The 27,194-nt window shown below is 46.6% G+C and overlaps 1 protein-coding gene across 2 annotated transcripts in view; it reads right to left on the bottom strand.

Annotated features, from left to right (window-relative positions):
- Positions 1 to 297: 297 nt before the first annotated feature.
- Positions 298 to 27,194, bottom strand: part of MYRFL (myelin regulatory factor like) — a 224,217-nt gene continuing 197,320 nt past the window's right edge. For both annotated transcript variants that reach the window (XM_088452465.1, XM_088452466.1), the window contains exons 25-26: positions 3,499 to 3,573; positions 298 to 694 (exon numbers count right to left, since the gene is read on the bottom strand). In XM_088452465.1, the coding sequence (XP_088308591.1) occupies positions 608 to 694; positions 3,499 to 3,573 (162 nt within the window). In that variant the 3' untranslated portion in view covers positions 298 to 607. The remainder of the gene's footprint in view (positions 695 to 3,498; positions 3,574 to 27,194) is intronic.

The raw sequence follows: 27,194 nt of genomic DNA, 5'->3' as shown, positions 1-27,194 counted from the left end.
GCATAAAATATGGGAAAAATATGAATTTGGGGAAAATTGCTGTAGGCACATTATATAAATTGAACTTGCATGTTGTTTGAAATACTGTGTGGAGAGGGTTGAGAAACTCTGAGATCAGAAAATGAAGAATATTTCCACAACAGGCCACTTACTTAATTCTTACTTCATTATTAGTACACACATACAACAATGTAACAACAAAGTTAAACATGACATACGTAATGTACAGTACAGGACAATGAGATACACAGTTTATTGAAATTTAGAATAGTGAACAGGTACAGAGCATAGTTCCCTCCTTTATGGTACTCCACTTTTGGAGACCCTCAGGGGAAGGTCCCAGGGGTAACATGCCGTGAATCACACAATCATGGCCCCACCCCAACTGCAAAAATGAGGCGCTCTTTTTCCATTGTGCAGTGGGAGGTAGAGCCACAAAGTTGCAATTCACAGCAAATCATGTAATCTTAGCCCCCGCCAAGTTAACTACAGCAGTGAACGGGATGATGTGGATGGGTTGTCTAATCTCCTGGGAGAGCTTTTCAAAATTCGAGAGTCTCTCGGACATTCCAGGAGAGTAGGTAAGGTATGGTACAGTGGAACAGTTCTATTTGCAAGCTCTGTAAAAATACAAATAATAGTCTGTGAAGAGAATTCCAGCAAAGTTTGGATCTGTTGAACAGTTTGCAAGATCCTAGAGAAAAAGGGAGAAAAACATAAAATATAATTAAGTAAATAATACTGAGCAGTACAGCTAATGGCTGACCTTGTGCCATATACTGTAGTAGATTTTTTCTTCTTTCTAAACTCAGATTTAACAAAAGAGCTACAGAACAATTTAATGACCAGTGTTGAATAACAAATAAATTACAATGGATATATATGCTTTTTCTATATATTTGCCCAAATTAAAACTTGAATGGGCTGTGCTGCTTCACAGCTTCACATCGGACCTCTAGGGCCTAATGCTAGGTGACCCCTTCAACACAAAAAAATGAAATATGGCACCTATAAATTAATAAAACTAACATGTGCATCCTTTTTTATTATTATTATAGGGCTCTATTTATTAACATTATTTTTACTAAAATAAAGTGAAAAAGGGTGTTTTCACACCCTTTTCACATTATTTTAGTTTCACCTACAGTTACTATAGGGCAATTGGAGTAGAATTTGTAAAATTCTACTCCAACCCCTAAGTATCACTTATTTTTAGTAAGCAGATTGCATTTCCCATAATTGTAATGGGAAATGTGATCCGACCAAAGTTACTAAAAATAAATTGTAAAAAAATACCAGGGAAAGCCCTGTGGCGTTATCCAGGGTCTCCCCCGGTTACCAGGCAGAGCAGAACCTGGAGCCGGTCAAAGTGATCAGCTGTGCGGTCTAAACAGATCACACGCTGATACAGTATAAAAAAAAAAAAAAATTGTAAAAAAAAAAATTCACTTATCTGACTCCAGGGACCGGTGGTCGGGGAGATGACTCCCCTCCGGTCAGCTGGTCTCCCATGCTGCACTGCGGCCCGGTCATCAGGTGATCGGTTCCTAGTGCAGTATGGGATATCAGCTGACCGGAGGCATGGAAGACATCACCGGAGCACCGATGACTGCAGGTAAGTGCTATTAAGGGAGGGGGGGGTCACGGGGGGGGGTCGTGGGGATTAGTCTCGGGGGTTGGGCTTAGCGCCCGGGAGGGTAGCAGCGACGGTCAGTCAGCGCATGCGCGGGGCACTAGTCACTGTATTTTTTTGCAATAATATTGTGACTAGAGTGCGGAGGGGATTCGCAGGGACAGAGCTTTCTCACAAGCTCTTTCCCTGCAAGGGATTTGTAGTTAATCCCTGTGATATTGCCTGAATTCGCAATGTGAATTCAGGGCCTGATTCAGACCCGCTCGCAAGCGGGTCGATGGTGGCCCAGTGCGCACGTGCGGCACAAAAAGCACTCGCTCCAGCGCTCGCATCCAAAAGGCAGCTGCCCCGTTTGGAAGGCGTGGAAGGGGGGTGGCTGAGTCAGGGCCGGCTCCAGGGGTCAGAGCACCCTGTGCCGGCCCATCATATGGCGCCCTCTCATCGCGCGCGACCAAATTTGGGGGCGTGGCCTACTTATCATAAGCCACACCCCCTATGTGACGTTATTTGGAGGCGTGCCCGCATGGCACACCTCCAAATAACGTCAGGCTGGGGGTAAAGCCCAGCAATCCGTCACTGGCTGGGCTTCCCCCAGCCCTCTTCCATCATTCACACTCCGGGGGTCCGGCACCGCCGCACAGCTGCGGCGGTGGGGGTCCCCAACCTCCCAATTAGACCACCCACGGGCCACTTCGGCCCGCGGATGGAGCAGCCGGACAGTACTGTCCCGCTGAAATCGGGATGCTGGGGAAGGGTGCCGCCCTCTAGGGGTGGCACCCTTGTGCGACCGCACAGGTTGAACACCCCTAGAGCCGTCCCTGGGCTGAGCAAACGGAGGCGTTCCTGCAGGAATAATAGTGTAGGAAGTCCACTGGGGCTTGCGGCAACGAGACCCTACCGCAAGGTTCTCGTCGCAAGCCCGATGGTCACAATGGTCTTGTCCATCGCGACCATCATCATGGCCGCTCGCATAAGCTGTGGGTGGTAACCCAAAGCTATGCGAGCGGCCAAGAGGCTACAACAAAGAAAAAAAAGCACACGCCCTGATTCAGAGCGAGCGCACGCTTTTTGCGAGCGGCTCTGAATCAGGCCCTCAGTCGGTAATATCACACTACAATCTGCATTACAAATGCGGATTGTAGTAAATAGAGCCCTTAGTAATCATGTATAATTTTAGATATTAATTAGTAATTGCCCTTTCTTAATTAAAAAATAATATTTATATTAGTGTAGGCCAGTGGTTCCCAAACTGTGCGCCATGGCACCTTAGAGTGCCTTGGGACACTTACAGGGGTGCCTCAGGTTGGTGATCAAGCACCAAATCAAATTATTTATGGTCAATGTCATTTAAAATGTGAACAAACAGAAGTGCAAACCTGTCCACCACCACATAACTGAATCTAAGGATGACAGGTAAGCACAATTTACTTCACTTTACTATTTTACTAGATATTTTTTTGAATTTCTCAATAACAAACTTAAACTTATGGGTGCCGTGAAAACAATGCTGATACTCTAGGGCGCCGTGAATCAAAAAAGTTTGGGAACCGCTGGTGTAGGCACAACCCACTCTCTGGAACTTTCTGTAGAAAACTAAGTAGCCAATCAGCAGCAGTCTCTCAATGTTAACATTAGAATCTTTGTCCTTCCAATATGGACTCAAATGTGAGGGACTAAAATGGACAGACCAGCAGGATTGCATTTTAAGACAGGAATTATTAAAATCTTGACATTTGCAGGTGTAATCTGAAAGCTGTAATTCAGTGAAAATCCCTCAATATTTCTAGTGTGTGAAGTTCTGCTGTTCAAGATTTGCAATCTGTATTCTGAATAATGTACATTTTTCAAACATAAAATGAACTCACCGGAGTGGCCACACGGAAATGATATTCACTGTCAAACAGCTGGGTTACTGGGAGAATCCAGTGATGCTGGAGACCCTAGTGATACCACAGAACACATATAAGTTATTATAATGAAAACCCATACAAGGAATCACAACAGAAATTGCCAAACCTCTTTAAGCTGCACTGGCACCTATGGATAAGATTTAGTTAATGTTCCGTTCCTTTCCTCCCAGTCAGTGCCTGGTAGGACTGGCTGCTACATTCAACCAATATTTCTGGGGTTCTCCATTTTTATTGTGAGAGCCAAAGAACCAATTACAAACTGCAATAAAAAGACTGCAGGTTGTGATTGACTGTCCTGCTTGTCACACACTCTCCTCTACCTTAAAAGTGATTAACTAAACTGATTGAGCCCCAGGAAAAACAGCTGCGTTTACAGACCCTTTGGCTCTGGCTACGGGGAAAGGAATGTTAGTAAAATCTTTTACATAGGTAGTAATACAGCTTTAACATAGGAAAATTGCCACATTAGAGTGTGAAATATAGCTGTTGGTAGTGTTCCTGAATTACAAGCATCTTCAAGAACTCATATCTTATGAAATATAATAATAAATCATAACATTTGGTAAACACAGTAAGAAAATGTTTAAACTGTATTATAGCTATGTCTACAAAAATGTATTGATGCCATGTGTATTTTGTTTTTTGGCTCCAAAAATACCAAATTAGTCAACTGAAAAAAATGTAGAAATCATATTAGCAATATTTGCAATTTATAAAGACAAAAAAGCTCAAACTTTATGTACAGTAAAGACATAATACAGGCAACGTGAAGCAAAACATGTATTTATTATATGGCTGAAAAATGTTGCCTGTGCGAATGGGATTACACCTGGCAACATCAGTGTAATACTATTATAAACTGTATAGTAGAGCGATGACTAGCAGAGAAAAAGGGCAAAAGCATGCAGATGGCCCTGGCAGAGGAGTAGCGTGTAGCCAGGGTGCCCGGAGCACGTGCGTGCTACGGCGCCCCCCCCTCAAGTGTTCCAGGGAGGAGGCGGGTCCATATGGAATTAATGTAAAGTAAAAATACAGATTAGGGGCAGCCCCCTGTAGTGGTCCCCATATGCAGTGCACCCTGTGCCCCAGGAGAGGACCCCCTTATGCAGGCCTCCAGTAGTGCCCCCAGTAGTGATCCCCCTATGCAGTGCCCCTTATACAGTGCCCCCAGTAATGGTCCTCCCTGTGCAGTGCCCCCCAGTAGTAAGCCCCTTATATAGTGCCCCCAGTAGTGGTCCCCCCTGTGCAGTGCCCCTTGTGCCCCCAGTAGTAAGCCCCTTATATAGTTCCCTCAGTAGTGGTACCCCCTATGCAGTGCCCCAAATAGTAGTCCCCCCCTTGTAGTGCCCCCAGTAGTGGTCTCCCCCTTGTAGTGTTCTCCCCCTTGTAGTGCCCCCAGTAGTAGCCCCCCCCCCTTGTAGTGCCCCCAGTAGTACTCTCCCCCTTGTAGTGCCCCCAGTAGTAGTCCCCCCCTTGTAGTGCCCCCAGTAGTGGTCTCCCCCTTGTAGTGCCCCCAGTAGTAGTCCCCCCCCTTGTATTGCCCCCAGTAGTGGTCTCCCCCTTGTAGTGCGGTAGACACACGTAATAAACCTAAATCCCCGCTCCCGCCTCCGCCATCCGCTCCTCCGTTCGTCCTCCCGGGCCGGGCCGCTCTGCATTATGGGAGAGACGTCATGACGTCTCTCCAATTACCACTACAGGAAGATGGAGCGGCTCCTGCAGTGGGCGCAGCAGCAGTCAGTGAGAGTCTGACAGACTCTCATTGGCTGCCACTCAAAACAAACACATAGCTGCCAGCGCCGGCGGCTGTGTGTTTGTCAGTCACTGTGAAGCACTGACCAAACTCCGTCCGGTCAGCACTACACGCGCAGTGCAGCTGTGTCACAGAGACACAGACTGCCCGTAGCCCGCATGGTGCTGCGGCCTAGGGGGCACTGCCCCCCGGCCCAGCCCGCCACTGAATATATTTGTTACCACCAATATGTGTGACTTTCTCTGCAGCAGCCTCTGTGATGTAAATTCCAACTTTTTTTACTAAATTATTAAATGTCTTCATCTGTTTGATGCAAAATACACATTTTTATATTAAAAGAGAATTAGACCAATAAAACTCTCTCACCCCCCCCCCCCCCCAGTGTCTCCCGTGAGAACATGGAAGACTGTGTGCCATGGCCATTGCCTGTGATTAGAGGAGAAAACTCTATACTCTCTTCCAATAAACATTTAAAACATGCAGGGGCGGATTAGGAACTCAGGGCCTGATTCAGAGCCGGGCGCTCTGACCAGAGCGCTCACTCTGAATCAGGGCCCTCCTACCTAAAAATGGAGCGGCCTCCTGGTCGCTCGCATAGCTGTGGGTGACCACCCACAGCTTATGCGAGCGGCCAAAAAGATGGTCGCGATGGTCAAGACCATCGCGACCATCGGGCTTGCGACGAGACCCTGCGATAGGGTCTCGCTGCCGCAAGCCCAGGAGTGCTTTTGGCTCTATCAGAGCCAAAAGCACTCCCACTGACATCATTAGTGATGTCAGTGGGGCCGGCCCCAGACGGTAGGCGTTCCCATGGGAACGCCTCCGTCTGGGCAACAACACCCCCGGCACGCCCACCAAAGGGGGCGTGCTGTCACTCACCATCGACAGCACGCCCCCTTTGCTGCGAGACCCATAGCGATAGCTTGGCTGTCGCTATGCGGGTCTCGCGCATGCGCACGACGGAGCTCCCTCCGTCGTGCGCATGCGCACTAGGGCACCATCGACCGACTTGCGAGCGCTCAGCGCTCGAGAGCGGGTCTGAATCAGGCCCTTAAAGTGGCCCTGGAAAAAATTCTGAGAGTGGCCTCATTGAAATTTAAACTGTAGATGCCCCAACACAAACATAAGTGGTGCTAACAAACAGCCAACTTGACAGCCAAACAATACAGAAAGCATCTTTGTGCCTTCCGTACAGCACAAACAGCATCCCATTCAAGGGCGTATCTATAGTAGGTGGGACGAGTGCAGCTGCTATGGGGCCCAGGCCACCACTGGGGCCCAACCCTATCCCTGCACTACACTGCCATCTCCTGAGCCCCAGCTTTTCTATCATCACCAGAGTTCTGCTACAAGGCATCTGGGCCCAGAGCTGTTCCAAGCTACAGCCATCTCTAGCTGCTGCCTGCATGCATTGTGATGTCACAATGCAGGTCACAGCCCTATATAAAGGATGCCCACCTACTAGCAGCCATTTTATGGTGGCATTTTGTACTACATTGATGCTCTCTGAGTAGTTCCTGCTTCTATTTAGGCGACTTTGGATAACGATTACTGATATGAATTTTGGATTACATATTCCAATAAGGTCCTGAACAGCAACATCTTCAGAAAAAGGATCTCAATAACATCTTCAGGTAAGGACTTTATAACAAATTTTGGCCTGTCTCCCTTACCCCTTCAGACGTTTCCCTCCATTTTATCTGCAGTTTTTAATTTAGACATGATGGATAAAGTAAATTATGCATCTGATATGACATGATACTGCATGAGTTGAGATGGATACACACTTGTCCAATCCTCTAAGGATCCAACTCCAGACCAGACCGTTAACACAATGCTACTGTAATCCTAGGAATCCTACTATATAGAGTAAATGTTTTCTCAATAACTTGCCACTAGTTACAGGGTATGTATGGTAAGCTGATCTGAAAAGTTATGTATGGTAAGCGGATCTGAGATGCGGTGTATGGTGAGCGGATCTGATAATGTATGTATGGTGAGCGGATCTGAAAAGGTAAGTATGGTAAGCAGATCTGAGATGCTATGTATGGTGAGCGGATCTGATAATGTATGTATGGTAAGAGGATCTGATAAGTTTCCATGTCCAAAACACGCGATGTAGGCGAAATGTCAGGCAGGCGGAACTTTTTCACAGATGCGAAGCTAATTGAATATGGCCCTAAGTAATTAATGCAGTTTAGCAATTTTCTTGATACTTACTATGGAATTGGTGCAGATAGGACGAACAGTATGTGTATCTGACATAGAAATGTCAACGAGGTGTATAAGCTGCATTTACCAACTAACATATGGCCTGATTCAGAGGTAAAAACATAAGCAACCCGTGCTGCGACTTTGGTAGCAGAGAATCTGAGAAGGTATGTATGGTAAGCGGATCGGAGAAGGTATGTATGGTAAGCGAATCTGAGATGCTATGTATGGTAAGCGGATCTGAGATACTATGTATGGTAAGCGAATCTGAGAAGGTATGTATGGTAAGCGAATCTGAGAAGGTATGTATATTAAGCGGATCAGAGATACTATGTATGGTGAGCGGATCTGATAATGTATGTATGGTGAGCGGATCTGAGAAGATATGTATGGTGAGTGGATCTGAGATGGTATGTATGGTGAGCGGATCTGATAATGAATGTATGGTGAGCGGATCTGATAATGTATGTATGGTGAGTGGATCTGAGATGGTATGCATGGTAAGCGGATCTGAGAAGGTCTGCATGGTAAGCGAATCTGAGATGCTATGTATGGTGAGCGGATCTGAGATGCTATGTATAGTGAGCGGATCTGAGATGCTATGTATGGAGAGAGGATCTGAGATGCTATGTATGGAGAGCGGATCTGATAATGTATGTATGGTGAGCGGATCTGAGAAGGTGTGTATGGTGAGCGGATCTGTGAATGTATGCATGGTAAGCGGATCTGAGATGCTATGTATAGTGAGCAGATCTGAGATGCTATGTATGGAGAGGGGATCTGAGATGTTATGTATGGAGAGTGGATCTGATAATGTATGTATGGTGAGCAGATCTGAGAAGGTATGTATGGTGAGCGGATCTGAGATGGTATGCATGGTAAGCGGATCTGAGAAGGTATGCATGGTAAGCGGAGCTGAGATGCTAAGTATGTTAAGCGGATCTGAGAAGGTATGTATGGTGAGTGGATCTGAGATGGTATGCATGGTAAGCAGATCTGAAAAGGTATGTATGGTAAGCTGATCTGAGATGCAGTGAATGGTAAGCGAATCTGAGAAGGTATGTATGGTAAGCGAATCTGAGAAGGTATGTATATTAAGCGGATCTGAGATGCTATGTATGGTAAGCGGATCTGAGAAGGTATGTATGGTGAGTGGATCTGAGATGCTATGTACGGTGAGCGGATCTGAGATGGTGTGCATGGTGAGGGGATCTAAGATGGTATGCATGGTGAGCGGATCTGAGAAGGTATGCATGGTTAGTGGATCTGAGATGCTATGTATGGTAAGTGGATCTGAGATGCTATGTAAGGTAAGCGGATCTGAGAAGGTATGTATGGTGAGTGGATCTGAGATGCTATGTATGGAGAGCAGATCAGAGAAGGTATGTATGGTGAGCGGATCTTGGATGGTATGCATGGTAAGTGGATCTGAGAAGGTATGCATGGTTAGCGGATCTCAGATGCTATGTATGGTAAGCGGATCTGATAATGTGTGCATGGTAAGCGGATCTGAGATGGTATGTATGGTAAGCTGATATGAAATGGTATGTATGGTAAGTGGATCTGAGAAGCTATGTATGGTGAGCAGATCTGAGATGGTATGTATGGTGAACGAATATGAGATGCTATGTATTGTGAGCGGATCTGCTAATGTATGAATGGTGAGCGGATCTGAGAAGGTATGTATGTTGAGCAGATCTGAGATGGTATGTATGGTGAGCGGATCTGATAATGTATGTATGGTGAGCGGATCTGATAATGTATGTGTGGTGAGCGGATCTGAGATGGTATGCATGGTAAGAGGATCTGAGAAGGTATGCATGGTAAGCGAATCTGAGATGCTATGTATGGTGAGCGGATCTGAGAAGGTATGTATGGTGAGCGGATCTGAGAAGGTATGTATGGTGAGTGGATCTGAGATGGTATGTATGGTGAGCGGATCTGAGATGGTAAGTTTGGTGAACGGATCTGAGAAGGTATGCATGGTAAGCGCATCTGAGAAGGTATGTATGGTGAGCGGATCTGAGAAGGTATGTATAGTGAGCGGATCTGAGATAATATGTATGGAGAGAGGATTTGAGATAATATGTATGGAGAGCGGATCTGATAATGTATGTATGGTGAGCGGATCTGATAATGTGTGTATGGTGAGCGGATCTGAGAAGATATGTATGGTGAGTGGATCTGAGAAGGTATGCATGGTAAGCGAATCTGAGATGCTATGTATGGTGAGCAGATCTGATAATGTATGTATGGTGAGCTAATCTGAGTTGCTATGTATGGTAAGCGGATCTGAGAAGATATGTATGGTGAGTGGATCTGAGATACTATGTATGGAGAGCGGATCTGATAATGTATGTATGGTGAGCAGATCGGAGAAGGTATGTATGGTGAGTGGATCTGAGATGCTATGTATGGTGAGCGGATCTGAGATGCTATGTATGGAGAGCGTATCTGAGAAGGTATGTATGGTGAGCGGATCTGAGAAGGTATGCATGGACAGCGGATCTGAGATGCTATGTATGGTAAGCGGATCTGAGATGCTATGTATGGTAAGCGGATCTGAGAAGGTATGTATGGTGAGCGGATCTAAGATGCAATGTATGGAGAGCGGATATGATAATGTATGTATGGTGAGCGGATCTGAGAAGATATGTATGGTGAGCGGATCTGAGATGGTATGTATGGTGAATGGATCTGAGAAGGTATGCATGGTAAGCGAATCTGTGAAGCTATGTATGGTGAGCAGATCTGATAATGTATGTATGGTGAGCGGATCTGAGCAGATATGTATGGTGAGCGGATCTGAGAAGATATGTATGGTGAGCGGATCTGAGATGGTATGCATGGTGAGCGGATCTGAGATGGTATGCATGGTGAGCGGATCTGAGATGGTATGCATGTTAAGCGGATCTGAGATGCTATGTATGGCAAGCGGATCTGAGATGCTATGTATGGTAAGCGGATCTGAGAAGGTATGTATGGTGAGTGGATCTGAGATGCTATGTATGGAGAGCAGATCTGACAATGTATGTATGGTGAGCGGATCTGAGAAGGTATGTATGGTGAGCGGATCTGAGATGGTATGCATGGTAAGCGGATCTGAGAAGGTATGCATGGTTAGCGGATCTGAGATGCTATGTATGGTAAGCGGATCTGATAATGTGTGCATGGTAAGCGGATCTGAGAAGGTATGTATGGTAAGCGGATCTGAAATGGTATGTATGGTAAGCGGATCTGAGATGGTATGTATGGTGAGCGTATCTGAGTAGGTATGTATGGTGAGCGGATCTGAGATGCTATGCATGGTGAGCGGATCTGATAATGTATGTATGGTGAGCGGATCTGATAATGTATGTATGGTGAGCGGATCTGAGATGGTATGCATGGTAAGCGGATCTGAGAAGGTATGCATGGTAAGCGAATCTGTGATGCTAAGTATGATGATCGAATCTGATAATGTATGTATGGTGAGCAGATCTGAGAAGGTATGTATGGTGAACAGATCTGAGATGGTAGGCATGGTAAGCGGATCTGATAATGTATGCATGGTAAGCAGATCTGAGATGGTATGTATGGTGAGCGAATCTGAGATGCTATGTATGAAGAGCGGATCTGATAATGTATGCACGGTGAGCGGATCTGAGTATGTATGCATGGTGAGCGGATCTGAGATGGTATGTATGGTAAGCGGATCTGAGATGCTATGTATGGTGAGGGGATCTGAGATGGTATGCATGGTAAGCGGATCTGAGAAGGTATGCATGGTAAGCGAATCTGAGATGCTATGTATGGTGAGGGGATCTGATAATGTATTTACGGTGAGCGGATCTGAGAAGGTATATATGGTGAGCAGATCTGAGATGGTATGTATGGTGAGCGGATCTGATAATGTATGTATGGTGAGAGGATCTGATAATGTATGTATGGTGAGTGGATCTGAGAAGATATATATGGTGAGCGGATCTGAGATGCTATGTATGGTGAGCGGATCTGAGAAGGTATGCATGGTAAGCGAATCTGAGATGCTATGTATGGTGAGCAGATCTGATAATGTATGAATGGTGAGCAGATCTGAGAAGATATGTATGGGAGCGGATCTGAGATGGAATGTATGGTGAGCGGATCTGAGATGGAATGTATGGTGAGCGGATCTGAGAAGGCATGCATGGTAAGCGGATCTGAGATGCTAAGTATGGTGAGCGGATCTGAGAAGGTATGTAGGGTGAATGGATCTGAGATGCTATGTATGGAGAGAGGATCTGAGATGCTATGTATGGAGAGCGGATCTGATAATGTATGTATGGTAAGCGGATCTGAGAAGGTATGTAGGGTGAATGGATCTGAGATGCTATGTATGGAGAGAGGATCTGAGATGCTATGTATGGAGAGCGGATCTGATAACGTATGTATGGTAAGCGGATCTAAGAAGGTATGTAGGGTGAATGGATCTGAGATGCTATGTATGGAGAGAGGATCTGAGATGCTATGTATGGAGAGCGGATCTGATAATGTATGTATGGTAAGCGGATCTGAGAAGGTATGTAGGGTGAATGGATCTGAGATGCTATGTATGGAGAGAGGATCTGAGATGCTATGTATGGAGAGCGGATCTGATAATGTATGTATGGTAAGCGGATCTAAGAAGGTATGTAGGGTGAATGGATCTGAGATGCTATGTATGGAGAGAGGATCTGAGATGCTATGTATGGAGAGCGGATCTGATAATGTATGTATGGTAAGCGGATCTGAGAAGGTATGTATGGTGAGCCGATCTGAGATGGTACGCATAGTAAGTGGATCTGAGAAGGTATGCATGGTAAGCGGATCTGAGATGCTATGTATGGTAAGCGGATCTGAGAAGGTATGTATGGTGAATGGATCTGAGATGCTATGTATGGAGAGTGGATCTGATAATGTATGTATTGTGAGCAGATCTGAGAAGGTATGTATGGTGAGCGGATCTGAGATGGTATGCTTGGTAAGCGGATCTGAGAAGGTATGTATGGTGAGCGTATCTGAGATGGTATGTATGGTGAGTGGATCTGATAATGTATGTATGGTGAGCGGATCTGATAATGTATGTATGGTGAGCGGATCTGACATGGTATGCATGGTAAGCGGATCTGATAATGTATGCATGGTAAGCGGATCTGAGATGGTATGTATGGTAAGCGGATCTGAGATGGTATGTATGGTAAGCGGATCTGAGAAGGTATGTATGGTAAGCGGATCTGAGATGCTATGTATGGTGAGCGAATCTGAGATGCTATGTATGGTGAGTGGATCTGATAATGTATGTATGGTGAGCGGATTTGAGAAGGTATGTATGGTGAGCAGATCTGAGATGGTATGTATGGTGAGCGGATCTGAGAAGGTATGAATGGTGAGCGGATCTGAGATGGTATGTATGGTGAGCGGATCTGAGATGGTATGTATGGTGAGCGGATCTGAGAATGTATGCATGGTGAGCGCATCTGAGAAGGTATGTATGGTGAGCGGATCTGAGAAGGTATGTACAGTGAGCGGATCTGAGATTCTATGTATGGAGAGAGGATCTGAGATGCTATGTATGGAGACCGGATCTGATAATGTATGCATGGTGAGCGGATCAGAGAAGGTGTGCATTGTGAGCGGATCTGAGATGGTGTGCATGGTGAGCGGATCTGAGATGGTGTGCATGGTGAGCGGATCTGAGAAGGTATGCATGGTGAGCGGATCTGAGATGCTATATATGGTGAGCGGATCTGAGAAGGTATGCATGGTGAGCACATCTGAGAAGGTATGTATGGTGAGCGGATCTGAGAAGGTATGTACAGTAAGCGGATCTGAGATGCTATGTATGGAGAGAGGATCTGAGATGCTATGTATGGAGACCGGATCTGATAATGTATGTATGGTGAGCGGATCTGATAATGTATGTATGGTGAGCGGATTTGAGAAGGTATGTATGGTGAGTGGATCTGAGATGGTATGCTTGGTAAGCGGATCTGAGAAGGTATGCATGGTTAGCGGATCTGAGATGCTATGTATGGTAAGCGGATCTGATAATGTGTGCATGGTAAGCGGATCTGAGATGGTATGTATGGTAAGCAGATCTGAAATGGTATGTATGGTAAGCCGATCTGAGAAGGTATGTAGGGTGAGCGTATCTGAGTAGGTATGTATGGTGAGCGGATCTGAGATGCTATGTATGGTGAGCGGATCTGATAATGTATGTATGGTGAGCGGATCTGAGAAGGTATGCATGGTAAGCGAATCTGAGAAGGTATGCATGGTAAGCGAATCTGAGAAGGTATGCATGGTATGCGGATCTGAGAAGGTATGTATGGTAAGCGAATCTGAGAAGGTATGTATAATAATCAGATCTGAGATACTATGTATGGTGAGCGGATCTGAGATGGTATTTATGGTGAGTGGATCTGAGAAGGTATGTATGGTGAGCGGATCTGAGATGGTGTGCATGGCAAGCGAATCTGAGAAGGCATGTATGGTAAGCGAATCTGAGAAGGTATGTATATTAAGCGGATCTGAGATACTATGTATGGTGAGCGGATCTGATAATGTATGTATGGTGAGCAGATCTGAGAAGATATGTATGGTAAGCGGATCTGAGATGGTATGTATGGTGAATGGATCTGATAATGTATGTATGGTGTGTAGATCTGAGTTGGTGTGCATGGTAAGCGGATCTGATAATGTATGCATGGTAAGCGGATCTGAGATGGTATGTATGGTAAGCGGATCGGAGATGGTATGTATGGTAAGCGGATCTGAGAAGGTATGTATGGTGAGCGGATCTGAGATGCTATGTATGGTGAGCGAATCTGAGATGTTATGTATGGTGAGTGGATCTGATAATGTATGTATGGTGAGCGGATTTGAGAAGGTATGTATGGTGAGCGGATCTGAGAAGGTATGTATGGTGAGCGGATCTGAGATGGTATGTATGGTGAGCGGATCTGAGATGGTATGTATGGTGAGCGCATCTGAGAAGGTATGCATGGTGAGCGCATCTGAGAAGGTATGTATGGTGAGCGGATCTGAGAAGGTATGTATAGTGAGCAGATCTGAGATGCTATGTATGGAGAGAGGATCTGAGATGCTTTGTATGGAGACCGGATCTGATAATGTATGCATGGTGAGCGGATCTGAGAAGGTGTGTATGGTGAGCGGATCTGAGATGGTGTGCATGGTGAGTGGATCTGAGATGACAAGCATGGTGAGCAGATCTGAGAAGGTATGCATGGTAAGCGGATCTGAGATGCTATGTATGGTAAGCGGATCTGAGAAGGTATGTATAGTGAGTGGATCTGAGATGCTATGTATGGAGAGCGGATCTGATAATGTATGTATGGTGAGCGGATTTGAGAAGGTATGTATGGTATGCATGGTAAGCGGATCTGAGAAGGTATGCATGGTTAGCGGATCTGAGATGCTATGTATGGTTTCGGATCTGAAAATGTGTGCATGGTAAGCGGATCTGAGATGGTATGTATGGTAAGCGGATCTGAAATGGTATGTATGGTAAGCGGATCTGAGAAGTTATGTATGGTGTGCGGATCTGAGATGGTATGTATGGTGAGCGAATCTGAGATGCTTTGTATGGTGAGCGGATCTGATAATGTATGTATGGTGAGCGGATCTGAGAAGGTATATATGGTGAGCGGATCTGAGATGGTATGTATGGTGAGCAGATCTGAGAAGGTATGTATGGAGAGCGGATCTGATAATGTATGCATGGTGAGCGGATCTGAGAATGTATGCATGGTAAGCGGATCTGAGATGGTATATATGGTGAGCGGATCTGAGATGCTATGTATGGTGAGCGGATCTGATAATGTATGTATGGTGAGCTAATCTGAGATGCATTATATGGTGAGCGGATCTGATAATGTATGTATGGTGAGCGGATCTGATAATGTGTGTATGGTGAGCGGATCTGAGAAGGTATGTATGGTGAGCGGATCTGAGATGGTATGTATGGTGAATGGATCTGATAATGTATGTATGGTGTGCAGATCTGAGATGGTGTGCATGGTAAGCGGATCTGATAATGTATGCATGGTAAGCGGATCTGAGATGATATGTATGGTGAGCGGATCTGAGATGCTATGTATGGTGAGCGAATCTGAGATGTTATGTATGGTGAGTGGATCTGATAATGTATGTATGGTGAGCGGATCTGAGAAGGTATGTATGGTGAGCGGATCTGAGATGGTATGTATGGTGAGCGGATCTGAGATGGTATGTATGGTGAGCGGATCTGAGATGGTATGTATGGTGAGCGCATCTGAGAAGGTATGTATAGTGAGCAGATCTGAGATGCTATGTATGGAGAGAGGATCTGAGATGCTTTGTATGGAGACCGGATCTGATAATGTATGCATGGTGAGCGAATCTGAGAAGGTGTGTATGGTGAGCGGATCTGAGATGGTGTGCATGGTGAGCGGATCTGAGATGGTAAGCATGGTGAGCAGATCTGAGAAGGTATGCATGGTAAGCGGATCTGAGATGCTATGTATGGTAAGCGGATCTGAGATGCTATGTATGGTAAGCGGATCTGAGAAGGTATGTATAGTGAGTGGATCTGAGATGCTATGTATGGAGAGCGGATCTGATAATGTATGTATGGTGAGCGGATTTGAGAAGGTATGTATGGTGAGCGGATCTGAGATGGTATGCATGGTAAGCGGATCTGAGAAGGTATGCATGGTTAGCGGATCTGAGATGCTATGTATGGTTTCGGATCTGAAAATGTGTGCATGGTAAGCGGATCTGAGATGGTATGTATGGTAAGCGGATCTGAAATGGTATGTATGGTAAGCGGATCTGAGAAGTTATGTATGGTGTGCGGATCTGAGATGGTATGTATGGTGAGCGAATCTGAGATGCTTTGTATGGTGAGCGGATCTGATAATGTATGTATGGTGAGCGGATCTGAGAAGGTATGTATGGTGAGCGGATCTGAGATGGTATGTATGGTGAGCAGATCTGAGAAGGTATGTATGGAGAGCGGATCTGATAATGTATGCATGGTGAGCGGATCTGAGAATGTATGCATGGTAAGCGGATCTGAGATGGTATATATGGTGAGCGGATCTGAGATGCTATGTATGGTGAGCGGATCTGATATTGTATATATGGTGAGCTAATCTGAGATGCATTGTATGGTGAGCGGATCTGATAATGTATGTATGGTGAGCGGATCTGATAATGTGTGTATGGTGAGCGGATCTGAGAAGGTATGTATGGTGAGCGGATCTGAGATGGTATGTATGGTGAGCGGATCTGATAATGTATGTATGGTGAGCGGATCTGATAATGTACTGTATGTATGGTGAGCGGATCTGAGATTGTATGCATGGTAAGTGGATCTGAGAAGGTATGCATGGTAAGCGAATCTGAGATGCTATGTATGGTGAGCCGATCTGATAATGTATGTATGGTGAGCGGATCTGAGAAGGTATGTATGGTGAGCGGATCTGAGAAGGTATGTATGGAGAGCGGATCTGATAATGTATGCATGGTGAGCGGATCTGAGAATGCATGTATGGTAAGCGGATCTGAGATGGTATGTATGGTAAGCGGATCTGAGATGCTATGTATGGTGAGGGGATCTGATAATGTATGTATGGTGAGCGGATCTGAGAAGGTATGTATGGTGAGCAGATCTGATAATGTATGTATAGTGAGCGGATCTGATAATGTATGTATGGTGAGCGGATCTGAGAAGATATGTATGGTGAGCGGATCTGAGATGGTATGTATGGTGAGCGGATCTGAGAAGGTATGCATGGTCAGTGAATCTGAGATGCTATGTATGGTAAGCGGATCTCAGAAGGTATGTATGGTGAGCGGATCTGAGAAGGTATGTATGGTGAGCGGATCTGAGATGGTATGTATGGTGAATGGATCTGATAATGTATGTATGGTGTGCAGATCTGAGATGGTGTGCATGGTAAGCGGATCTGATAATGTATGCATGGTAAGCGGATCTGAGATGATATGTATGGTGAGCGGATCTGAGATGCTATGTATGGTGAGCGAATCTGAGATGTTATGTATGGTGAGTGGATCTGATAATGTATGTATGGTGAGCGGATCTGAGAAGGTATGTATGGTGAGCGGATCTGAGATGGTATGTATGGTGAGCGGATCTGAGATGGTATGTATGGTGAGCGGATCTGAGATGGTATGTATGGTGAGCGCATCTGAGAAGGTATGTATAGTGAGCAGATCTGAGATGCTATGTATGGAGAGAGGATCTGAGATGCTTTGTATGGAGACCGGATCTGATAATGTATGCATGGTGAGCGAATCTGAGAAGGTGTGTATGGTGAGCGGATCTGAGATGGTGTGCATGGTGAGCGGATCTGAGATGGTAAGCATGGTGAGCAGATCTGAGAAGGTATGCATGGTAAGCGGATCTGAGATGCTATGTATGGTAAGCGGATCTGAGATGCTATGTATGGTAAGCGGATCTGAGAAGGTATGTATAGTGAGTGGATCTGAGATGCTATGTATGGAGAGCGGATCTGATAATGTATGTATGGTGAGCGGATTTGAGAAGGTATGTATGGTGAGCGGATCTGAGATGGTATGCATGGTAAGCGGATCTGAGAAGGTATGCATGGTTAGCGGATCTGAGATGCTATGTATGGTTTCGGATCTGAAAATGTGTGCATGGTAAGCGGATCTGAGATGGTATGTATGGTAAGCGGATCTGAAATGGTATGTATGGTAAGCGGATCTGAGAAGTTATGTATGGTGTGCGGATCTGAGATGGTATGTATGGTGAGCGAATCTGAGATGCTTTGTATGGTGAGCGGATCTGATAATGTATGTATGGTGAGCGGATCTGAGAAGGTATGTATGGTGAGCGGATCTGAGATGGTATGTATGGTGAGCAGATCTGAGAAGGTATGTATGGAGAGCGGATCTGATAATGTATGCATGGTGAGCGGATCTGAGAATGTATGCATGGTAAGCGGATCTGAGATGGTATATATGGTGAGCGGATCTGAGATGCTATGTATGGTGAGCGGATCTGATATTGTATATATGGTGAGCTAATCTGAGATGCATTGTATGGTGAGCGGATCTGATAATGTATGTATGGTGAGCGGATCTGATAATGTGTGTATGGTGAGCGGATCTGAGAAGGTATGTATGGTGAGCGGATCTGAGATGGTATGTATGGTGAGCGGATCTGATAATGTATGTATGGTGAGCGGATCTGATAATGTACTGTATGTATGGTGAGCGGATCTGAGATTGTATGCATGGTAAGTGGATCTGAGAAGGTATGCATGGTAAGCGAATCTGAGATGCTATGTATGGTGAGCCGATCTGATAATGTATGTATGGTGAGCGGATCTGAGAAGGTATGTATGGTGAGCGGATCTGAGAAGGTATGTATGGAGAGCGGATCTGATAATGTATGCATGGTGAGCGGATCTGAGAATGCATGTATGGTAAGCGGATCTGAGATGGTATGTATGGTAAGCGGATCTGAGATGCTATGTATGGTGAGGGGATCTGATAATGTATGTATGGTGAGCGGATCTGAGAAGGTATGTATGGTGAGCAGATCTGATAATGTATGTATAGTGAGCGGATCTGATAATGTATGTATGGTGAGCGGATCTGAGAAGATATGTATGGTGAGCGGATCTGAGATGGTATGTATGGTGAGCGGATCTGAGAAGGTATGCATGGTCAGTGAATCTGAGATGCTATGTATGGTAAGCGGATCTCAGAAGGTATGTATGGTGAGCAGATCTGAGATGGTATGTATGGTGAGCGGATCTGATAATGTGTGTATGGTGAGCGGATCTGATAATGTGTGTATGGTGAGCGGATCTCAGAAGATATATATGGTGAGCGGATCTTAGAAGATATGTATGGTGAGCGGATCTGAGATGGTATGCATGGTAAGCGGATCTGAGAAGGTATGCATGGTAAGCGGATCTGAGATGCTATGTATGGTAAGCGGATCTCAGAAGGTATGTATGGTGAGTGGATCTGAGAAGGTATGTATGGTGAGCGGATCTGAGATGGTGTGCATGGTGAGCGGATCTGAGATGGTGTGCATGGTAAGCGGATCTGAGAAGGTATGCATGGTAAGCGGATCTGAGATGCTATGTATGGTAAGCGGATCTGAGATGCTATGTATGGTAAGCGGATCTGAGAATGTATGCATGGTAAGCGAATCTGAGATGCTATGTATGGTGAGCGGATCTGATAATGTATGCATGGTGAGCGGATCTGAGAATGTATGCATGGTGAGCGGATCTGAGATGGTATGTACGGTAAGCGGATCTGAGATGCTATGAATGGAGAGAGGATCTGAGATGCTATGTATGGAGAACGGATCTGATAATGCTTGCATGGTGAGCGGATCTGAAAATGTATGCATGGTGAGCGGATCTGAGATGGTATGTATGGTAAGCGGATCTGAGATTCTATGTATGGTGAGCGGATCTGATAATGTATGTATGGTGAGCGGATCTGAGAAGATATGTATGTTGAGCGGATCTGAGATGCTATGTATGGTAAGCGGATCTGAGAAGGTATGTATGATGAGTGGATCTGAGATAGTATGTATGGTGAGCGGATCTGATAATGTATGTATGGTGAGTTGATCTGATAATGAATTTATGGTGAGGAGATCTGAGATGGTATGCATGGTAAGCGGATCTGATAATGTATGCATGGTAAGCGGATCTGAGATGGTATGTATGGTAAGCGGATCTGAGATGGTATGTATGGTAAGCGGATCTGAGAAGGCATGTATGGTGAGCGGATCTGAGATGGTATGTATGGTGAGTAAATCTGAGATGCTATGTATGGTGAGTGGATCTGATAATGTATGTATGGTGAGCGGATCTGTGAAGGTATGTATGGTGAGCGGATCTGAGATGGTATGTATGGTGAGCGGATCTGATAATGTGTGTATGGTAAGTGGATCTGATAATGTATGTATGGTGAGTGGATCTGAGATGCTATGCATGGTGAGCAGATCTGAGAAGGTATGCATGGTGAGCGGATCTGAGATGGTATGCATGGTGAGCGGATCTGAGAAGGTATGCATTGTAAGCGGATCTGAGAAGGTATGCATGCTGAGCGGATCTGAGAAGGTATGTATGGTGAGCGGATCTGAGATGGTATGTACAGTATGGGAAGCGGATCTGATAATGTATGTATGGTGAGCGGATCTGATAATGTATGTATGGTGAGCGGATCTGAGATGGTATGCATGGTAAGCGGATCTAAGAAGGTATGCATGGTAAGCGAATCTGAGATGCTATGTATGGAGAGCAGATCTGATAATGTATGTATGGTGAGCAGATCTGAGTAGGTATGTATGGTGAGCGGATCTGAGATGGTATGTATGGTGAGCGGATCTGAGAAGGTATGCATGATAAGCGGATCTGAGATACTTTGTATGGTGAGCGGATCTGAGATGCTATGTATGGAGAGAGGATCTGAGATGGTATGTATGGTGAGCGGATCTGAGAATGTATGCATGGTAAGCGGATCTGAGATGGTATGTACGGCAAGCGGATCTGAGATGGTATGTACGGTAAGCGGATCTGAGAAGATATGTATGGTGAGCGGATCTGAGATGGTATGTATGGTGAGCGGATCTGAGATGCTATGTATGGTGAGCGGATCTGAGATGCTATGTATGGTGAGCGGATCTGATAATGTATGTATGGTGAGCGGATCTGAGAAGGTATGTATGATGAGCGGATCTGAGAAGGTATGTATGGTGAGCGGATCTGAGATGGTATGTATGGTGAGCGGATCTGATAATGTATGTATGGTGAGCGGATCTGAGAAGGTATGTATGGTGAGCAGATCTGAGAAGGTATGAATGTTGAAGCAGATCTGATAATGTATGTATGGTGAGTGGATCTGAGAAGGTATGTAGGGTGAGCAGATCTGAGATGGTATGTATGGTAAGCAGATCTGAGATGGTATGTATTGTAAGCAGATCTGAGAAGATATGCACGGTAAATGGTGCAGGTGTCATCTTTTGAATTGAAACACCGACCTGTGCTTTCTCGGATCTGCTACAAGCGTCTGAAGACACAACACTGGATCACCATCAGGAACATTGTGCTGGCCATAGGGCATCTCAGCAATCCTAAGGTTGCTCAGAATGTCCGCCACAATTAATCTGCAGAGGCCTGTGAACCTACGTCCGACGACACAGCCATTAACTTTGGCACGCCCATAAAATGCCAGCAACACGTCTGCGTTTTCAAGACCATTCCCCCTCTCCGCCCCTAAACGCCTGCAAGATGTCACTCAAATTCCTGTGACCTGAGACGCATCAGCATTGCAGTACCATGCACACTGCGGCTCCGATGCAGACGAAAAATGATACACATTTAATTTGCAGCCAAATTGAAACAACGTTAACCTCCTAATCAGCCCCATAGTTGCCGCTTTGCATATTCCAGCAAATACCTACACTATGGGTCTCAATTGCAGCAAACTCTGCATTATCCCTTGAGGGCCTGTTTCAGATATGGCTGCTGAAGCTGCGTGCGGCCACTCTTGTATCTGTTGCTGAAGTCGTGGCTGTAATAATATGCAAATGCTAGTATCAGCTTTTCCTCTGATGTAGTAGCCTGTGTCTGAATGTGCTAGGATTGAGACACCTACTGTCTGTGTCTCTGCACACTGTAATACCGCCGATGATTCTTTAGACACCACCATCAGCGCATCATCCGCCCTATGGCAGGTGCAGTTTCATCATCTGACTCTGGCCTCCTTTGTGTGCAGCCAGAGGTGTAGCTAGGTGCCATGGTGCCCGGAGCAAGGGTATGTTTCGGCACCCGTCCCTCCCCTGTATTGAATTGGGGCATGGCTAACATGTGCGGGCATGTTACATATGAAAATAAACAATATTTAAAACTCCTAAATTGGTGACAGGGGGCCTGATTCAGCAAGAATCGCAATTGCAAAGCTGCGCGCAGGCAGCTTTGCAATTGCGATTCTTGCAGATATGGTAATACACAGGAGGCATCAAGCCTCCTGTGCATTACTTATCCAAGCTGCCTAGTCCAATGCAGCATCTGATAATCTGCATACCATCGGCCGGCTGCGGTGACCCATGTGGTCCCGCAGTCGGCCGCTAAAGTTAAGAGGAAGAGACCAGGAAATCTCCCGTCAGCCGAAGATACTGGCTTCTTCCCTCCCCCACAACAGCGGAAACGAAGGCGTGTCACTGCCCCCTCCCCGCCCACAAATGGCAGCAGACTCTCAATCACTGCCAGTCTGCGTGCGAGTTAGCAGCAGGGCCATCTCTTCCATTGGACTTTTAGGGCAGTTGCCCAAGGGCCCAAAGCTTCAAGAGGTCCTCCAGCCCCCTGCAGCCGCTGCCTGTTAGTAAATTTTTTTTATTCTAAGCACTAGTCTGTCACCTTTCCTCCCCCCGTCCCCGCCGTGACGAGCGACTCCCTCCCCTCTGGTATGCAGCCGCGGGCAGTCTGTGTCTCTGTGACACAGCTGCACCACATGTGTAGCACTGACCGGACGGAGTTCGGTCAGCACTACACAGCACAAACACACAGCCGCCAGCGCCGGCAGCTGTGTGTTTGTTTTAGCAGCTGATGAGAGTCACACAGACTCTCATCGACTGCTGCTCTCACTGCCGGAGCCGGGCATCTTCCGGCTCCCACAGTGGGTAATGGGAGAGACGTCATGACGTCTCTCCCATAATGCAGAGCAGCCCGGCCTGGGAGGACTGACGGAGGAGCGGATGGCGGCGGCGGGGATTCAGGTAAGTGTTTATTTTTTATTTGTATTATGTGTGTGTCTACGGGGGGCAATACAAGGGGGGAATTACTACTGGGGGCAATACAAGGGGGGAACTACTACTGGGGGCAATATGAGGGGGAACTACTACTTGGGGCAATCCAAGGGGGGGACTACTACTGGGGGCAATACAAGGGGGGATCTACTACTGGGGGCAATACAAGGGGGGGGGACTACTACTGGGGGCAATACAAGGGGGGAACTACTACTGGGGGCAATACAAGGGGGAACTACTACTAGTGGCAATACAAGGGGGGAACTACTATTGGGGGCACTACAAGGGGGGATCTACTACTGGGGAAATACAAGGGGGAACTACAAGGGGGGGTCTACTACTGGGGGCACTACAAGGGGGGGTCTACTACTGGGGGCACTACAAGAGGGGGTCTACTACTGGGGGCACTACAAGGGGGACAACTACTAGGGGCAGTACAAGGGGGGTGGACAACTAGGGGCAGTACAAGGGGGGACAACTAATAGGGGCAGTACAATGGGGAAACTCTACTAGGGGTACTACAATAGGAGGGGACTACTACTAGGGGCACTGCATAGGGGGGGACTACCACTGGGGGCACTGCATCAGGGGACCACTACTGGGGGCTCTATATAAAGGGCAATACTGGGGGTACTGCATAAGGGGGACTACAACTGGGGCCACTATTTAAAGGGAACTGCATGGGGGGGTCTACTGCTGGGGGCACTATATACTGTATGGGGCATTGCATAGGGGGTACCACTACTGGGGAAACTGCATTTGGGGGACTTACTAAGGGGCTTACTACTGGGGGCACAATGGGTGGGTAGGGGCCCCAGTGTATTGCTTTGCCCAGGGGCCACACTGCTGTTAAGACAGCACTGGTTAGCAGGACCCATTCTGCACACTCGCAGAATGGGTCCTGCGCCGATTCCAAAACATTGGGAATTTGCGTTCAGTAGTGCATTAGCGTGCACTGCTGAATCAGGCCCTCTGAATGCTGCCCTTACCCCTACTTTACACACACACACACACACACACACACACACACACACACACGAGAAGAGGCAGCATTGACTTTAGTTTGAAACATTTGTAGTTCACACTTTTTTTTATATAGTACATGCATTTTTTTCATATAGTTCACACTTTTTTTTACATAGTACATGCATTTTTTTAATATAGTTCACACTTTTCTTTATATACAGTAGTACATTCATTTTTTATGACTGTCAGTGGTAGTGCCTCACCCCCCTCACTGATTGTTGCAGGTCCCCAACCATACATGCCTACCCTCCCGGAAGATTTTTCGGGTAACCCCCCACACCCCTGGAAGGGTAGGCACTTCTCCCGCATAAGGAGAATTTTTTTGCAGACCGGCGGGTCCGCGAGTAGTGGGCGGAGCCAAATGACGCAATTCTATTAGAATCATGTCATTTGGCTCCACCCCCTTATTTAAATAAGCCCTGTTCACTGCAAATTGTCACGATGGGGCAGGGCTTAATGATGCAACTGGTTCGGCCCCGCCAACACCTGCTTCTCCTCCCCGGGCTTCTCCCGGGGAGGATAAATGAAATGTCGGCAAGTATGTCCACATCCCTTATATTTATTATTAAACCCATCAGTCAGTGACCTGTTAATTATATATCAGTGGCACACTGATATATGATCAACAGGACACTGGCTGATGGGTGCAATAGTAAATATAAGGGATGGGGACCTGCAACAATCAGTGAGGGGGGGGCACTGCCACTGACTTTCCTCCCCCTCAATGATTGCAGCAGGTCCCCATCCCTTATATTTAATATTGCACCAACAGTGACCGCCCCTATAAATTATAAAGTACATACTGTATGTAGCCAGAATATAAACAAAGTCCAGCCTGTGTCAGTGCGGCTCCTCTCTCCAGACTCGGTTCTGTCTAATCTCCGCCCATCTGACGTCACATGTAACGACGTCACACACATGCATGTGGGTGCAGAGGGCCTAATTCAGACCCGCTCGCGACCGCTCGTAAGTGGGTCAATGTTGGCCAAGTGTGCATGCGCACGAGGGAGTTGGCTCCGTCGTGCGCATGCGCGAGACCCGGTTAGCAACGGCCAAGCTGTCGCTATGGGTCTCGCTACAAAGGGGGCGTGCTGTCGATGGTGAGTGACAACACGCCCTTTGGTGGGCGTGCTGGGGGCGTGGCTGCCCAGACGGAGGCGTTCCCATGGGAAGGCCTACCGTCTGGGACCGGCCCCACTGACATTGAAAGCACTCCAGGGCTTGCGGCAGACGAGACCCTACCACAAGGGTCTCGTCGCAAGCCCGGTGGTCGCGATGGTCTTGACCATCTTTTTGGCCGCTCGCTATAGCTGTGGGTGGCCACCCACAGCTATGCGAGCGGCCAGGAGGCCGCTCTAAAACTCAGAGGGACGGCCCTGATTCAGAGCGAGTGCTCTGTCAGAGCGTCCGGCTCTGAATCAGGGCCAGAGTGTGGAAGCTTTTGGTTCAGGCTGTCACTGACAGCTGCGAGCCGCGGGCGGCCGGGCTTAGGTACCGTTCCAGAGTCAGGCTGCGGTGTGCCCTCTAAACTTTTAGGGGCCTGGAGCTTGCGCTCCACCGGAGCTGCCCTCCCTTCGCCCCTGTGTGCAGCTGTGCATTTAGGAACGCAACCACTTTCACTTACACGCTTGCGACACTCCTATAACACGCCTGTTAGATGGACTTTTTTGCGTTCATTTCTAGTCACCTCCCAGTCACCACCCATCACTTTTCCACCCCATTTTTGATACCGCTATCGCAAAAGCATCTTCTGCAAACACTGTTTCACGCATGCACGGTAGAAGGTTTCACTAATATTCACGCATACACAGTTGTTAATCATTTATCTACGTGAACATAAGCATTGTGTGCAGATTGCGTGCGACTCAGAATCAGGCCAGAAGTGCTTTTTGAGCAATCTAAAGATAGATTCGCTATCCATATACAGGCATTAATGGCATTTCTATTTGTATGCGAATAGATATGCAGTAAGGGTTGGGACTGAAATCCCGACGCCGCAAGCCGAAGGCTGAAGATCCCGACAGGGGTGGTAAGTACCACCCTACCCTAACCCTACCCCTCACCCGCCCTAACCTGCCCCCGGTGGTGCCTAACTTGAACCTTCTCCCAGTGGTGCCTAACCCCCCCCCCCCCTCCTTGCATCCTAAACCTAACCCTCTCGGGAGGGTGCCTAACCCTAACCTCTCCCCTGGTGGTGCCTAACTGTAACCCCCCTCCCTACAGCAGATGGACACAGACTTACTGCATGCAACGCTTTTGTGAATGTGACGGCAAATGAGCAGCACTGATTACAGCTACAGTAAATTAGAGTAGATAGGGAAAAGTATCTATTTCCCGAAAAGCTGTCATCGCAAAAATGACAGCTTTTCGGAATAGATAGTTATGGAGAGGAGGAATGATGAATTCCTCCGGTAATTAGGTAGAACTCAATGCAAGTTCTAAACCTAATTACCTCCATTGAGTTTTTAGTTATGATGAATAGGCCCCTAAGTGTTTAGCATTGTGAGAAACAAATGTGGAACACACACAGCCTACAGCTACTGTAGCTGAAATTCGTGGCCTGGAGTCCGGACAGTACAGTAATTGTAGAAGACAGCACAAAGATTGATTTAAAGGGCTGTCAACTCCTAAATGATATGTAACTCTAGCGTTACTCATTGTATTGTCAAAAACATTACTTCTGCTCTCTCCATGCGCTTTTGTTATATTTTGAGATTGTTTGCACAGGAAGAACTGGTGGAAGCCGGTGGACAATTGACACTGCAGGGAGGCTATCACATTGAAGTATTACAAATATGCAAACATAAAAACATAGAATTTGACGGCAGATAA

Source organism: Taudactylus pleione, unplaced genomic scaffold (genome assembly GCF_031769625.1).
Source record: "Taudactylus pleione unplaced genomic scaffold, aTauple2 ptg000038l, whole genome shotgun sequence".
NCBI lineage: Eukaryota > Metazoa > Chordata > Amphibia > Anura > Myobatrachidae > Taudactylus > Taudactylus pleione.
The sequence above is the reverse complement of the archived record's forward strand: the minus strand, read 5'-3'. Positions and strand labels throughout refer to the sequence as shown.